At 53.6% G+C, this 17,131-nt stretch overlaps 1 protein-coding gene across 3 annotated transcripts in view; it reads left to right on the top strand.

The window, feature by feature from the left end:
- The first annotated feature begins 423 nt into the window (after nt 1-423).
- VDR (vitamin D receptor) overlaps nt 424-17,131 on the top strand; it is a 57,849-nt gene continuing 41,141 nt past the window's right edge. The window contains exon 1 of one of the 3 annotated variants that reach the window (XM_030322449.2): nt 424-511. In XM_030322449.2, the coding sequence (XP_030178309.1) occupies nt 466-511 (46 nt within the window). In that variant the 5' untranslated portion in view covers nt 424-465. Of the gene's footprint in view, nt 512-1,756; nt 1,781-17,131 lie in introns of those variants that run through there. The other 2 variants (XM_030322450.2, XM_032593961.1) reach the window with 2 other exon arrangements.

Raw genomic sequence — 17,131 nt, 5'->3', positions numbered from 1 at the left:
CGAGCGCAGAGGCCCGACGGTGCCCGCGGCAGACGCCCCCAGAGCCCGGCAGACCGTGAAGTCCGGATCGGGTCACCCCAGGTAGGGGTGACGCACCTGGAAGAGGCGTGCGCAGGCAGCTAGGTGGAACCACGGCGGCGGGAGGGTGGGCGAAACGCATCACAGATTAACGCGGGCAGAGCGTGGATCTGCACACACATCACCCTCGAAAACTCTCAGGCACAGAGACGCAGCATGCCTTCCTCTGTGGACCGCAGGCCGTGGAGGACTACCCCGGGCAGAGTCTCCCAGTGGTTGATTCCAAGTCAAGATGGTTGCGAAGCCGCCAGCCTTCTCGGGGAGCGAGGCAGGTCCGCTGGGCGGGGCCAAGGGGAGGGGCGGGCCGGGGCGGGGCCTCGAGAGGGCGGGGCCAGGTGCTGGGTTGTCTCGCTTGTCAAAAGGCAGCAGCCGAGCGGGAGGCGCCGGATGAGCGCGGAGCTGCGTGCACCCGCCCTTACCAGGTGCGGAGACCGTAGGAGCGGGAAGGGGGGTCCCAGAATCGGGATTGGGCCGGGGTAGGGCTGCGGGGGGGGGGGGGGGAGGGGGGACCAGGGCCTGAGTGCCCGGGTGCAAAACACTAGAGGGTAAATCGCAGGGGCAAACTTGGCTGCTGAGATCCGGGCTGTCGTGCCATGAGGCTGAGGCACTGACGGTACACTGAGGTTCTGAGAAAGAGCTAAAGTTTCGTGCCAGGTTGGCGAGAGGGGCAACGACCCGCGGTGCTCAGGCGGTTTATCACACAAATGCTCTGCTACACAGTGCTCAGCTCTTGGGCAACGAGAAGCATTTGTTTCCTTCCTCTGTTGGGGAGCCTTGGCACGGAGTGAAGGAATAGAAAGGGAGATCGACTGTCGATGGTACTAAGGTCCGCTGGAGGCGGAGTGTGTGAAGCTTTATCATCTTCTAGTACCTGTGTACGGTCACCTGCCATGGTGGAGTTGGATCTTTTAAGTAGAGTTTTTTCTTTTCTTTTCAAACCGCCAGTGATTTTAGACCTAGTTGGCCCTAATGCACTGTATTTATTTTTTTCAGGAAAGCCTGTCCATAGATGTTCAGAGGAACTCAGGGGCAAACATCTAATCCGGGAGGGCGCTCAGGGAGTAGTTTCTGTTTGGGGAGTGAAGGTTCCCTCGTCTGTGGGTGGTGGGGAGAGTTTAGGGGAAGTATCTAGGAGGGGAACAGCATGTGGTCTGCAAGGAGCAGTGGATCCTGACCCCCTCTCCCCCCCACACCCCCAGACCACTGAAGCTGAGACCCAGGCTACCCGGTCTGGGAGGGCACTAGGTCTCCCAGCCAGGCCCTTCCCGCATCTCCTCCTCCCTCCTTCTCCTCCTCCTCTTCCTCCTCCTCCCTGCGGTGAGTGAGGGTCAGCCTCCTGTCTGGGCTCAGTTGCAGCCAGAGGGGCCAGAGCCCAGGCAAGCAATTGGGCAGGCATTTTCTGAGCATTGCAGAAGCTCTCCTAGGCAGAGTCAGCTCCACTCTAGCTCCCTGCTGGAAGGCTCTCTTCCTCGTGGCCAGTGGTGGCCACTCCTCTGAAGGGAACACCCAACACAGGGATGATTATGGGATCGTTGTGGTATGATTCCAGAAGGGTTGACGGTGAAGAGCTTGTGGATTTGCGGTAAATCCGCATCTCTTATCCTTCTCCTAGGATCAGGAGGTACATCCAGCACAGTACACTTCCAGCCTCCCATTCCATTTCTGCCTAGTGATCTTGTTAGCAGCCGGCTCTGTTAGCCAGGTGGGTGTGCACAAGAAGTCAGGAAGGTTCTGGGACTAGGGAAGGCATGGTGTTGTCAAAGAAAGTTTTAAGCCAGGGTAAGAAGTGGGGTTTGTTGAGGTGGAAATGGATTGTCTGGACACTGGAACCTCAACTCAGTGAACTGTGGGCATTGTGTATTGTGGGGGGGGGGAGGGCTTCCCCATCCCGTCCTTGTCGAAGTGCTGGAGAGGACTGAGGGTCCTTCTGGAACGGTATACAGACAGACCCGGAGGTAGTAAGACTGTACATTTCTCTCTGGCTTTTCTTTTGGGTGCTTCAGACCCTTGAGCAGAAATGGGAGCCCCAGAGTCCATTGCCCCCCACTCAGTGGCCTCTCTGGAGCCATATGAGACAAGCCCACAACGAGGCTGTGGTGCGGGGCTGACTCAAACTGCAAAATGCTGGGGATTCACAGACTGTACTCGGCTGGGCCCATGGCTTCAGTTTGGCTGGTCCCTCATTAGCCACGACTTGGACCCTTTCCAGGGTAAAGAATAAGAAAGGAGGGAAGAGAAAAAAGGGCAAGAAAAGAGGAGGGTGAGATAAGGAAGGAGGGAAAGAGAGTTAGGAGCTTTCCTGACCCCTCACAGCTCCTCAGTCAGGGCCATCACACTTCATTTGTATAAACATCGTGGAAGGCCTGGTGTAGTTTGGGGTGCCCTGGTTATTTGTATTTATGGTTTCTCCGTCTTCTCTCCCATCCCCCCTCAGAACTGATCTTTTTTGGGACTAAGTCCCAGAGGAAGTACCAAGAGGCCCTCCCGGACCCTCACCCTCCACTCTCAGACCAAATAGCCAGTGTCTTCCATGCTTGACTTGGGGCTTGGGGGCCAGATCAGGCGGTTATCCAAGCAGGAGAGGGAGCGCCACTGTTCAGTTCTTCACCCTGCATCCCCAGGAGGCGACAGCCATCCCGGCCGAGATCTGCTTCTGGAACCCCTGCTAGAAACCCCCTGTTGCCTTTGTCTAGCCGTTGGGTGCTGGTGGCTGGAGGGCCAGAGTCAGGAGCATCTGGAAGTCTGAGCCAGGATGATGTTCCAGTTCGTTGCCGGACAGGAGGAGTTGTAGTGGTCCAGCTTCCGTTTGGCCACGGCTGCAGGTCTGCTTTGGATGCAGGTGGAGGGAAGTAAGGAAATGACAAGTTTTGATTAAATGCCTCTTGTGCACCCAGCTTGGTGCTAGACCCTCTGAGGGATGACAGGAACAGAACCCCCAAACCAGCCCTCTTCCTTGAGATGGTCTGAGCCCCAGGACGGGCAGCTGCTGTCGGTCCAGTTCTGAAAGGATCCAGGTGGGCAGAAGCTAGCCTGGCTATTGCTCTGGACCTCAGGGCCTCGCTTCCGGTCATGCTTTTCTCTAATTCCCTCTTCACCCTCTCCTGTGTCAGTGCCCTCTTGGTGGGCCAGAGAGGGGGAGCGTATAATTCCCTGTCCAAACTGGGAAGCTTTGAGAGTGCAAAGGGGTTCTTAATAGCAGCAGAAGTAGGTTCTGTCAGGCCAATTGACATAAACCACAACTGTCTAGGGCCAACTGAAACATTTAGTCATTATGGTGAACAGCACTCTGAACCCATCTGAGGTTACACTGACGAGGGGAAGATGGGTGGGAGTGGGTTTAATGAGGAAGACAAGGTGGGGAAGGGGCCTAATGACGAGGGGAGGATGGAAGTAGCTTAATTCTCAGGGCAGCCCCAACACCCCAGCTTGTTCCCTGGTATTATCACCCAATTCCAGTGTTTTCCCTGAGGGCAGCACCGCTCCCAGCCACCTTCTCCTAGAACCCAACCTACCACACTCGCTCGCTCGTGTGACTTCCCTTCACCCTTGACTTATGACTGGCCTCACCTTCGGCTTTCCTGCCCCACCCCTACCTCCGATGGGGACAGGAAGGCCTGCCAACTCCCCTTCCGCTGCCCCTGGGGGAATTGGGATTTATAATGGAGCCAAGACTTAGCCTCATGCTTCCTCTTCCCTCTTCCCCGTATCTGCAGCCTCTTCATTTTGTCTCTCCAGCTTCCCAGATCTCTGGGGGACACACCATACCACAGGGAAGTCCAGCTCTCAAGTGGGTAAACAACAAGAAGGGAAGGGGTAGTCAAACCTTGCTCACGTGGATAAAGGGCACAGGTCACTTGCAGTCAGGTTCCGGGAAATGGTGAGCAGGCTGGAGGGCAGAGCCAGAGAAAAACTGCTTAGCAGGAGAGGGAGTCGGTTCCCCCTGACACTGGAGTTTGACTGTCTCATCAGGTCTGAATATTGGGGAAATGGTCCAGGGCGGGGACAGGCTGTTCTTGCTCAACCCAAGCTATAGGCGTTGGTGGCAGCGACTGCATCGTGACGCTGTAACACGTAGAAAAGAAACTGCCCTCCCTTCTGCGTCCGCGGTCCTCGTGGTCGAGATGCTCAGGGCGGGCTCCCTGGAGAGTCCGCAGAGGTCCAGCATGAGAGTGATCGGGGCGCCAGCATGAGAGTGATCGGGGAGCCTGGTGTGGGGGTGGAGCCTCCTTAATGATGGTGTAGTGACTGTCTTACTCTGGCAGGAAGGAAGTTGTCTCATCGCCAACAAATGAAAAGGGCAGGTGAAGACCTCTGGGAAGTCCCACCCTTTGAAGTGACTTGTGGGGAGAGGGAAGGGGAGAGACTCCTTGGGCTGGCAGGGGGAGGAGGGGGGGGTGGCCTGTCAGTAGATGGCAAAAGTGAGAGGCACTGGGGGAGTCTGAGTGTGTGTCATACGTTTGCAAACCTGCCCTGCAAGTCCTGTGCCAAGGGATAGACCAAGCAGTGTTTCCAGAACCAGGTGCCACACAAAGTCCCCATTCTGCACAGGGGAGAGTCCTGGTCCTGAGCAGGGTGTGGGCAGCTACACCAGCGGGCAAGTGGAGTTTGGGAAGGACCCAGAAGCCGGTTCCTGGGAAGCTGCTGCCTCTCACTGGCCTTCTGACCACAGGTTGAAGCTTTGAGGTGTTACGCAAGGTGTGACATTCCAGGCACTGTGGGGCGCAAGGTGTGACATTCCAGGCACCATGAGGCACCCGTGAGCCCCTAGGCTTTGCTGGTGACACATCCAGTGTGTGCCACCTGCTGGCACTGGAGTTGCAGCTCCAGGAACAGCTATTCACTGAGTGCTCAGCTCAGTTGCACCAGGTGCTGTGCTAGGTACGTTGCATGCAGGGCCTCCCAGATCTGCCACAACCTTGTGGGATAGGAACCACTGTTATGCTCCTTTCACAAATGGGAAACTGAGGCTTGGTGAGGTTGAGCCATGTGCCAAGGTGCCACAGCTGATGAATGGGACAGTCAGGACTCACACTTGGGTCTGTCTTAACTTCCATGGAACCCTACCACTTCTGCATTCATGGGAGCCCACAGGGCATTTAGCGCCGTACCTTGAACATAATAGGCCTGCAGTAAATGTTTGTGAGTGGCAGGGTTAGATTTACTAACTGGTTTGAACAAGTGACCTGGAAGCAAGCTTGGTTTGCCCAGAGGTTACTGTGGGGACAGTGGCCTCTCAGAAGGAGGCTCCCTCTGCCAGTACCCTCAGGCCTCAGTGCCTCTCCAGCACTACTGGGTACCTAACTTGGGTAAAAACAGCAGACAAGAACCTGAGAGAGAGAGAGGAGAGAGAGAGAGAGAGAGAGAGAGAGAGTTCTGTGCTGAGAGATTGCATGGGATCAGATAAGATTTGAACGGTCTAGAAGGCAAATGACAAATACTCTTTCAATGTCAAACAAGCACTTCATTGATAACCTACTTTGGACTAAGGGCACCAAGGAAAGGACCATTGTCCCTTTGGCCAACTGGAGCTAAGCTCATCCTGTTTGCCCTTTCCCCTCCTAGCTACCCCTTAAGGAGCACTCGTGAGCCTAGCCTGCCTGGAAGGGGAGATGGACTCTAGCCACATCTAACAGCCTCTGCCAGGCAGTGTGATTCCCTTCTCTCCTTTCATCTTGACAGCTTCTCCTTGGAGGAAGCTACTGTTACTCTCCCCAGCGTGGATAGGGAAACCAAGGTTTAAAGAGATGTCGCAACCTGTCATGCTGTAGAATTAACCCAGGACCACTGAGCTACACTGCTGCTAGTGCTGGGCTTGGCCACGCGAACCGCTCTCCGTGCCAGAGCCTGGAGACGGGGTTAGAAGGAAGAGAAAGTGCTCAGCCTACCCCTCAGCTCCTTGGTATATCTCTGAAATGTTAGGTAGTGCTGTTGGAAGCTTTGCCAACAGCCTCGAAGAACAGGAAGAACGCGGGGTTGGAGTTAGACACGCCTGGGTTCAAATCCCAGCTTTGTCACTTTCTAGCTTGTGACCTTGGGCAGGTTTCTTAATCTCTCTGAATCTCAGTGTCCTTATCTGTTACGTGGGATAAGAATAACTCCCTTGGAGAGCCGTGTGAGGATTCCAGATGACCCAAGTCAAGTGTCTGGCGGGCAGTAAGCCTTCGAAAGCGTGGGTCGTTCAGTAGATATGCATTGAGGACCTACGGTGTGACAGGCATTATTCAAGACGCTGGGAGCTTCACAGTGAAAAGTAAAGACTCTTGCAATTGTTCGCAAATTTGCTAGACCAGAAACTTCATCGTTGTGAGAGATCCCTTTAGAATCCAAGAATGGCTGTCTTCGCACCTGGCTGAACTCGGATTTGGTACATTTCTCTTCCAGCCATTTGTTAGCGTTGTTAGCTTGGAGAAGTTAGTTAGCTTCTCTGAGACTCAGGTTCTTCAATTCTTTTTATTTATTTACTTATTTTTTTTGACTGTGAAATATATCATACGCACACGGGTATACATATGCTTATGTATAGATTAAAGAATAATATAGCATATTCGGTACACATCACCCAAGTGCAGAATGGAACATCTCCAGTGCCCTTCAAAGCTCCCGTTCCTCTTCCCATTTGCATCTCCTTCCTTGTTCTCCACCCCACCCATATTTGAATGTAGTTAGTTATTTCCTTCCTTTTCGTCGTAAGTTATCGTCTACGTGCATTTTACAAAAAATATATTGTTTACCTTCACGTGTCTACGGAGCTTACCTATATGCATGTTCCCCGTGATGTGCGTCCTCCACCTTGTGTCGTGCCTCTGAGACTCCCCCTGTGTTGACACACCCAGAGGTAGATCGTTAGTTTTCACTCAGGGTGACGTCCACTGTAAGGATGTGCCACAATTTGTATGTCCTCCCTCTTGGTGATGGACGTTGGGTGGTTTCCAGTTTGGAGTTATCACGGTCATACTGCTGGAGGTAACTGTGCTGGTCTCCTGATGTGCGCGTAGGCGGTTCTCCAGGGCACATACCTGGGGCCAGGGCACCTGGGATTCTGTGTTTGGCATTGCTCCACAGCGCCCAACTCTTTTCCACTGGTTGTACTGAAAAGCATTCCTTTCGGCAGTGGCTAAAGCTCCCCTTGTGCCCCATCCTTTTCAATACCTGACATAGCCTTTATTTCTAAAATGAAACGGTTGTCCGACTAGATGAGTTTCTAAAGTCCCTTTCAGCTCTCATAGTTGAATCATCCTCGGCCGGTTATATGTGTACCCCTGTCTGACGTGTGGTACACGCACAGGTGGTCCTGTACAGGTGTCAGCGTGACTCTGTGAGCTCTGCTCAGGGACTCCGGGTGCGGCTGAAGCCCTTCCTTGCAACCTTCCAGCAACAGTGAGGGAGGGATCCCGCGGCTCCAAGCCCCATCCCGGTACTTGGAGTCCTGTTCAGTTCAACCAAGAGCCTAGTGTCAATGCTGAGCACATACTAGGTGACCAGTTAGTACCCACTGGATTGCATTTTTGCTAAGGGTATTGAGACGGTATCTTTTCCTTGGGTATCGATTTTGAGAACAGGACGTGGAAGTGTCAGAACTTTGTGTTTATTAGCTAATCAGAGATCAGGGTGCTGGGGGCAGTGATGGGATTTACATCTGTCCAGGGCTTTTTGGTCATCTGAAAACTCCAGGTGAAGTAAACTGAAGACTAATTGTTCAGAGTCTGGCCTTGATCTCTGACCCGCTGACTTGTCCAATCTGAGAAGCAGAGGGTGCTAGAGGGTCGCGGTGGAGAGAACAGAGGAGGCGCCTTGGGAAAGGAGCAGAATGCCCACAGAGAATCCCTTCCTCTTCCAAGGTTGCACACTCTGCCTGGGGGTGCTGGGTTGAGTAGGTGTTAGGTAGACCCAGTGTCCTGGCGGCCACATAAACAGCCAGCTGCCCACTCACCCAGCCGCCCACAAAAGAATGTGGCTTGCTGGGCAGTGCATGGGACACCCGAGGCTGCAATCCTGTAATTACCCAGCCAGTCTGTGCCTGTCAGCTCCAGGGGCAGGTGAGTGCCTCTGCCTTGGGCCTCATCTTGGTCACTAGACCCATGCTGGGCTCGGTGGTAGGGACCCACCCATTCTTCAATCACCTCCCACCCCAACTCTGCCCCAGTGTCTCTCTGTACACCAACCTTTGACCTTTGTGAGGCTGACGTATCATATATCATATAAAAGCTGACAATCGTAATAAACCAATGGCTATTCTAACTTATACGTTCCAGGCACCGTGTTAATTTTTTCATGCATTTTCTCACCCAGGCCCCTCAATAATGCTATGAGGTAGGCAATACTGTTATCCCCATTTCACAGAAGAGGAAATTGATGTTGAAAGAAGTTAAGAGGTTCAACTTCTTGCCCAAAGTCATTGAGCTCCTAAGTCAGAACCAGAACTTAAATTCGGATCTGTTGTAGCCTGGGCCGTCTGCCCCTGCCTCACCTGCCCACGACCTGTCCTGCACAGTTGTTTGGCTCTGTTCTCTGCCCTCCTCTTCCTGTCTGAGGAGGGCTGGAAAAGAGGCAGTAGGTGGTGCCAGCCGAGGGTGAATGGGACGGTTCCAGGCTGGCCAGGATGATGCTGGAAAACACCTTCGGGGCAGAGTTCTTTGTTCCAAACAGCTCTCAATTTCCGGACTTCTGCCAGGGGTGGGAAGGTACCTCTGCCCAGCCTATTTGGCAAGCACACCGACATCTTGGGTGCCATGATGTGAAGAAGTGGGGGGTGGCAGCCTCAGGTAAAATTCCACTGTAATGAACTCCATCTGAGATCCGAATGGCTTCGTTGAGATGAAATTGTGTTAACCAGTGTGCAGTGGAGGAACTCAGGTGTGGAACCTGAGAAACTAGAGGGGGAAGTGGGGCTAATTTACCAGTAAGTGTCTTTTAGTAAAGCTCTGGAACGTTTTGGAACCTAGGAGGAGAAGGAGAGTCAGAATCACCCCTGGTTCCTCCTTCAGTGCCAAGCTCCCGGATGGTTGGGGCAGGGCCCGGAGGGGAGAGCTTTGTGTTTGACTCCACCTGACAGGGCTGTGCCTGTCTGTTCGATTGTCCATGTACCCGCTGGGTTGCGAGGCCCTGAGAACAGGGCTGGGTCCTATATCTGAAGTGTCCTTACTCCACGCAATACTTAACTCATCACAGATATGCTCAATGGCTGTTGATTGAACGGAAATGTGTTTGTAGGTAGACCGGGACCCCTGAGCTATGTAAAGAGAGTTGAGGTGCCTGGGTGGCTCAGTCGGTTAAGCATCTGACTTCGGCTCAGGTCGTGATTCTCACAGTTCGTGAGTTCGAGCCCCGAGTCGGGCTCTGTGCTGACCGCTCGGTGCCTGGAACCTGCTTGGGATTCTTGTATTTCCCTCTCTCTCCGCCCCTCCCCCACTCGCACTGTCTCTCTCTCTCTCTCTGTCTCTCTCTCCTCAAAAATAAACAAACGCTAAAAAAAATTCTTGAAGAGAGTTGAAGGGCAGGAGCTTTGTGTGACTAAAACGTTGTAAAAAGCTGGGCTGCAACTCAGAGGACTTCTCTCCCATTACTGAAGCCAATCCTGCAGAATAACAAGCACTAACATTGCCTGAGCAGGTACCCTGTGCCGGGCGCGGTGCTGAGCCCTTGACCTGCATTATCTCATTTGACCCTCACAGACAAATGAGGTAGGTTTTGTCGTTTTTGTTCTCATTTTGCAGGCAAGGGAACGGAAGCTTAGAGAGCTGCGGACAGAGCGGGCAGGAGGTGTGTGGGGAGGCAGGATTTGCTGTTGCTCAGGCTGCCTCCCGACCCTCTTCTCTTACCTGTGTCTCCCTGCACGCAGAGCCCGGCCGTCGCTGAGGGCTGGGTGCCGGGTGGGGGGGGTAGGGCCAGGTGATGAGTGAGGCTGGAGGGCTGCAGACCCTGGTGGGGTGCAAGGGCAGGGGGAGGAGGGAGTGGCACAGCCTGGTCTGGAGGGTTAGCTCCACCTGAGGCCCGCAGGGTTGCCCCGGGAACTGCAGCCCGGTGTGGCCACGTTAGCCCTTTTTTTTTTTTTTTTTTTACGAGGAAGCTGGACATCCAGAGTTTTTCCAAAAGTGAAATCTCTCCAGTTTTCAAAAACACTGACCACTAATTAAAAAATTGACGACGACCCGGTGGTGATAGTGGGCGGTGGCAGAGTGAACACAGTCATGGCTAGGTTTAGCCTGCAGCCCTGCCCCCCGCCCCCCACCGGCCCCGGATGTCTTCGGGTAGTTTCTTTCTTGAACACCGGTACCGTTAGACAGAGTGGGACCGGTAAGGCCCTTGCTGATGTAGAATTTCTCACGAAAGGCATGATCACCCTCCATGGGTCCCCTTCCTAGCACGTGATAATACTGTATCATGCAGACCGTCTCTTTCTGGAGACTTATAATGAAATCAGCCTAAAGATATTCCATGAGTGAATCCCCTCCCTCACCCACTCCCCTGCCCCCCCCCCCCCCCCCCCCCCCGCCAACTCTATATTCCCAGTTAGGTGTTTTTCCAGAGGTGTTAGCAGGAAAGTTCTGTGTAGAGAAATAAAAAGAAACTAACGGTTAAGCAAAGGGTCTCTAGGGAAACAAAAAATAGAAAGAATAGTGGATGGGGAGCCTGGGTGGCTCAGGTCATGATCTCATGGCTTGTGAGTTCGAGCCCTGTGTCAGAGCCTGGAGCCCGCTTCGGATTCTGTGTCTCCCTCTTTCTCTCTGCCCTCCCCCGCTTGTGCTGTATCTCTCTCTCAAAAATAACATTAAAAAAATTTTTTTAAGAAAAGAAAGCATAGGGGCACCTGGGTGGCTCAGTCGGTTGGGCGACCGACTTCAGCTCAGGTCACGATCTCGCGGTCCGTGAGTTCGAGCCCCGCGTCAGGCTCTGGGCTGATGGCTCAGAGCCTGGAGCCTGTTTCCGATTCTGTGTCTCCCTCTCTCTCTGCCCCTCCCCTGTTCATGCTCTGTCTCTCTCTGTCTCAAAATAAATAAACGTTAAAAAAAAAAATTAAAAAAAAAAAAAAAAAAAGAAAAGAAAGCATAGAGGCGCCTGGGTGGCACAGTCGGTTAAGCGTCCGACTTCAGCCAGGTCACGATCTCGCGGTCCGGGAGTTCGATCCCCGCGTCGGGCTCTGGGCTGATGGCTCAGAGCCTGGAGCCTGTTTCCGATTCTGTGTCTCCCTCTCTCTCTGCCCCTCCCCCGTTCATGCTCTGTCTCTCTCTGTCCCAAAAATAAATAAACGTTGAAAAAAATAAAAAATAAAAAATAAAAAAATAAAAAAAGAAAGCATAGTGGAATGTGGGGATTGGGGTTGGTAGGCAATGAATGACGAGCCCACCTACGCTGCACTTTGGGGTCTCCCAGACTGTGAGGGCCTCATGGTCCCGTGAGGGTCGTGCTCCCTGTACTATTGCAAAGTGTGTGTTCACAGCCTTCTACTTTCCTGCCTGAATTTCCTCCTCCTCTTAAAACCTGGGGCAATAATGGTCAACCAGTAACAGCTTTATGGGGTATCACGATTTTATAAAACACTTTAAATATTTTGTCTCAGATAAATATTGTGAGGTGTTTATGCTGTGAGATAGACAAATGGGTGTAGAATCCCCCTTCTGAAGCTTGGTAAAGTGGCGCTGTTTTCTCTCCCTTCTTCCTTCCGTTCCACAAGAGAGGAGTAGCCATGGAGCACTACGGCCCAGGGTGCAGGCAGCACAAGGTCCCCACAGGCCTTCTCATCCCCGCTGTCCTCACTCCTCACCCGGGGTTGACAGGTGGAGGAAGGTGCCTCAGCCCCTGATGAAGGTCCCCCTTCCCTGAAAACCCCACACCAGGCGGAGTATGGAGCGGGCATGGGGATGACCCCAAACCCGTGGATGGCCCGTGGCCAGCTTCCTCCCCACGCCTGCCTCCCCTGCCTGCCACCTCAAGCCATTGCTCCCAAAGCTGGGCAGAAAATAGCTCACTCCAGGGAATTATTTTTGTCTCTGTTAAACTTCAATCCTGAGCTCCTGCAGAGCCTGGCTGCAGAGTTGTTTTTGAGGTCAGGGGGAGCTCTGGCAAAAGTAAGGTGTAGGGCGTGGGTAAAGGGAGGCGGTGGGAGGAGGGGGCCATGATGGGCCACAGGCCCCTGGACTCTTGCCCTTCCGTGCTGCCCACGGGCTGCCTGACAGAGTGGAGCCTGCCCAGCCAGCTGGAGTGAGGTCTCCTTCCCACCTCCTTTGAGCTGGTCCCTCAAGTGCCTTCTCCAGGGATGTTTGCTGCCGCGGGAAAGAGCGCTGAGTGAAGGAGCTGTGACTCTGTTACCCCCGAGCAGAGGCCCAGGTGGGCAGGAGGCCCGGCCCCAGGGCAGCAGGGGGGCCGCACACGGCTGACTGTTGAGGAGGGAAAGAGGTGGTTCCTCTTGAGACCCCGGGGCAGCCCCTGCGTGCCCTGCGACACCACCGAAAGGGGCTCTGTGTGGCAAATCTGCTCCCTCTTTGCCCCTGGGTATCAGAGGAAAACAAGGAAGAGGAAGATGGCCAGTGGATAGGGCTGGGGGAGGGGACTATAGTTTGGAGAGGGTTCACAGGTGAGGACAAAGGCAGCTATTTCCTACCACTTGGTGGCTCTGGGGAAGAAGCCTCCCGACAGATTCGGACGTTTGGGCCTGAAACCTCGAAACAAGGTCATCTTCAGTTATAGCTCTGAGGGGAAGGCCCGGCATGTGTTGTTGCCAGCAGTGAGCATGGACATTCCGACTCAGGGTACGGGCTGGTGTGTGCCCACACAGGTCGGGGACTTTCCACAGGTGTCCGTGGTGCAAGCTGTTTGTGAACATTGTGTGTCTGTGGCTGATGCCCTTCCTTACAGCGATTCCTGGCAACAAGGAAGTGACCTCGTTGACCGGGAGAGAGCAGTGAGCCATGTGGAACAGTGGAGGCAGGTTCGGGGATTGGGCGGCTGTGTGTAACTCAGCAGTCCCCTTGCCGAGCAACCGTATCGGGCCACCCTGGGCAGACTGATGCGTTAAAGAAGGATTGAGCTGGTGACATGCAGCTGAGTGGGTCACCAACTTCCGTCTGCCCTTGTTGAGCCTTTCGTTCTTTCTTTGGTTTTCTCTCAGAACACTTATTTTCCTGTCCGGCCGGGCTGAGTTTTCCAGAACTGTCTCCTTTGTCTCTGCCTTTCAGCTCAGTTATGCTGGTCCTACCTGCCCCCTGCTCCCCGGGGTAAAGGAGCTCCCCTGCAGGGTGGTGGCCCTGGGTGTGCACCAGCTGGGACCTCAACTGTCTAAAGAAGAGGCCCACTGCTTTGCTGACCTTGGGGCGCTTTCTCAATAAATCAAGGGGACAGAGCCCTACTTTTACTTTCCATATAAGGCTGGAGCTCAGTTCAGGTCAGAATGGGAATCCGATTGGACTCTGAAAGTCTTCAGTTCAAATATCATTACAATAATTAAAAATTCCTGGTATTCAAGTCTCAACGGGTAGAAGAAGTACTCAGTGGAGGAAAGAATGGAATCCACTTTCTATTACAATGAGTGTGGTCAGTTGGTTCATCTCTTCCTGGTGCTCTCTCTCTTTCCAGCCATGCAGAACCAGTTTTCCTGCCTCCAGCCCTCTCTTTCCCTTTTGTCTCTTGGCCTTTGCACACGCGCTGTCTGCCCGAAACCCTCATTACCCTTCTTACCACTGCCGTGTTGAACTGTGATCCTCCCTGTCTCTGTTAGCGGGCTAAGAAGTGACCTCCTCTGAAGAGTCTTCTTTACCCTATGGGCACAAAGCCAGGAGCTCTCCTGCACACTCTGGTCATGTGTGCTTACCTATATCGTAGGATGGATCCCACCTGTCTGTCCCCCTCAGTGGACTGGGAGTTTCAAGAGGGCAGGGTCTGTGTGTGGCTCTCCATTGTGTCTCTGACTTCCAGGACAGGGCTTGCCATGGTCTCAGTGCTTAAAACCAACCAGGGGTCACCATCAAAAGTAAGGCATCGAAGGCCAGAACCAATGCCCACCACGGTGTGAGGCCAAGAAAGAATGTTACAGCTCCCTGGCCATCCGATGGGGACCCCAGGAAGAAATCTACACAGCAGGGTAGCTGGAACTCTGACGAAACAGAAGCTCTGGAAAAGACCGTTAGGGGGAAACCATTCTAATCAGAAACTGAGGAGCAGCTGGTGTCCCCTTGGGGTGACTGCACTGCCCCTCTAAAGTGAATGGGAACCTATTTGGTCTAGGCCCGGAAAAGCTTTGTGAATACATGAGGAGTGTCCACCCTCTCGCTAATAATCTAGAAGATAGAGAGGATGCCTTTGGGTAGATCAGTACCTTTGGAACTGGAGCCGTCCTATGTATCTCAGAAGACCCAGGATCCTTCACTGGTTCTGACACAGGCCTAACAGTCTAATAGTGTAAGTGAAAGGTCTTCCAGGGCCCCTGAGGGCCAGAGGCAAACAGGAGTCCAGGCCCCCTGAGCCAGAGCCAGCCCAGTGTCTGGGTTAGGGGCCACGGTGGGCCTCCCTATTGCCAGGGCGGCTGCAGCCCTCACTGCTGCCTCTGGGCTCCAGCCTTTGGCTCTCCACCTCAGCCTTCCCTGCGTTCTGCACTTTCGGTGGTAGGCAAGAGCAGCTGAGGAAGTACCACTGCCCTGATGACACACAGGCAGCCTCATGGGGCCGATGAGCCTCAGGTCCCACTAGGGGAGAACAGATATGTGACGGATGCATGACAAGCCCCGGGTGACAGAAGAAGTAGGAGAGAGATGGCATTGGGGGACAGAGGGAAAGGAAGGGAAAGGCAATGGGCACAAGGGCTTGGTACTCAGTGGCACCTCGGGAGCCACGGGTCTTATCCTTCTTGCAGAGGAAAAGTCCAGATGTGTAGCTCAGCTTCTCTGCATATAGGGGAGAGATTAGCCATTGGCTGTGGCTTCCAAAAATCTGGCTGGGGAAAATTTCCCCACCCTGAGAAGCCAGATTTTTGGAAGCCACAGCCAATGGGTGGGGTGGTCAGTTTTTTCCCAGTTCAGTGGAAATGTGGCTTTCTGGGCAACGTTTGTTTGGAGTAGTGTGTTTGGGGCCGAGAGCAGGCCTGCTGCCCTCCATGGCCCCTCTGTGGGGCCTGAAAGTCTCCTGATTTCCCAGGCTCTGGTCTTGTACTGACAGCAGTTACAGCTTTAGTAGTGAGCTCCAGCTGACATCCAACCACACTGTGCCAGAGACCGTGCTGAGTGCTAGACAGAGATGTTGGTCCTGTAACAGCCCTGTGACCCGGGCGCTCTCTCATGTCCGCATTTGTAGAGGAGGATACAGGAATGGGCTTTGGGGGACGCTGGACAGTAGTCACATTGCCAAGCGCATCAGGCTGGCCAGGGCGGTTGTGGAGGTAAGTGAGGGATCTGATGCCCAGGATTCTGAGTATCTCAGTGCCGGCAGGACCTGGCCCTTTGGGTACTGACACAGTGCAGAAAGAGTGTGAGTGACACAAAGACTGCATTGGTCCCAGAGGAAAATGAAGAGAAGAAGGCTGGCCGGGATGGATTGGTTTGGGGGCGGGCGGGGGGCTCAAAGCTATCTGTCTGGGCAGGGACAGACTCAGGTCTATGTGGACCTGGGCCGGGGACCCAGCAGTAAGAAAGATGCTTAGTCTGGGTAGAGGGCCACAGAGATGCTAGAACTGGGCTTGAGAATCTCTTGGGAGAAAGAAGCAGCTTTCTCCTGATGTCCCGAGGCCATTGTTGTTGTTTTAAATCCCATTTAGCCATCGCCTACATTAGCAATAGTAGGAGTTGAGGTCTCCCCAGAGGAGGGCTACACTTCCCCTGTATTCTTGGTGTTCTCCATTTGGGCTGCTCCAATTTCTATTCTTTGGTTTCCAAGTAATTGGACCAAGAGCCTCCTTGTCCCATCAACCTTGACCTGGAGCACATATCCCAGGGAAGTACCCCCATCCTAGTGTCCAGGAGAGGCTCCCAGAATAGTGAGAGAGCACACCAGGCACATCCCACTTCCGTCTAAGGTCTCCCCTTACCTCTCTGGGTCTGGGTCCATTTCTTCAGGCCATGGAGGCCAGAGTCAGGAGCTAGAGCTGGTTGGGCAAGAGCAAGCGGGTTACCCTCACTCTTTTCCTCTGTGTTGCTTGTCTGGGATGGCATCGGTGCTGGGTGGTCCCACTGCAGTGCACTTCAGGGCCTCCCCCATGGCTTCCCACAACTCCCCTCCTCCAGAGATGACATTCATGCCTCCTCCCATGGCCCATTTCTCTCCCACACCACTCTGACCCCTGGAAGCTGCTCGGGCTGGTGATGAGAGGTCTTGGGACTTGCCCAGGGTGGAGGTGGAAAAACACTCTCTTTCCTTTGTACTCTTGGGACAAGCCGCTCCCCCTCTGATGGCCCCAGTTTCTTTGCTCTAAAACCAGAGAGATTGGACTGCAGATTATGAATGGGCAGCTCCCTATGCTTCAGCAGACACTGTCACTGCCCACGCTTTCCAGCAGTGACAGGGCCTGGCCTGCTTGTTACCTGGAGAACCGTAATCAACCCAGAAATCTTGTTGACAAAGCTAAGGGCAGAGTTTCCATTGGAAAAAAAGCAGCTTGCAGGAATAATTGTTGTCGATAAGAAGTGGAAATATATCTCAGCAAGCTATGTATCTCCAGCCCCACTCTCTGGGGCCCTGTGTGTTCCTGCCTCTGGGTTCTGCTCAGCTCCTAGAAGCTGCCAGCACTCCCAAGAATAACAGGACAGTCAGCCAAGAAAGAGTCTCAGTGGATGGCTGATAGAATGGGAGCTGATAGCATGGTTTCTAAGGAGTGACCCACTAACCCTTGGCATTGCGTGGGATGTCTGTCCATGACCTTTATCAGGTTCTCAAAGGTGATATATATATTCCCCAAAGGTTTGATTTAGAAGCACTTTCAGGATAAACTCCTTCCTGCGACTGTTGAGTCATCAGTCACTTAGATAGTTAGTTAGGGACACATTGCCTGCGTTCTTAGTGCTGTAGTGCTGGGGGCCAGCCTCCCTGGAGATGGCTGAGCCAAAGACAGAAGAGGGCAGGCAGGCTTGGGGGA

Source organism: Lynx canadensis, chromosome B4, assembly GCF_007474595.2.
Source record: "Lynx canadensis isolate LIC74 chromosome B4, mLynCan4.pri.v2, whole genome shotgun sequence".
In the NCBI taxonomy this organism is placed as follows: Eukaryota; Metazoa; Chordata; class Mammalia; order Carnivora; family Felidae; genus Lynx; species Lynx canadensis.
Note: the sequence above shows the minus strand (reverse complement) of the source record. Positions and strands in the feature narration are given on the sequence as shown.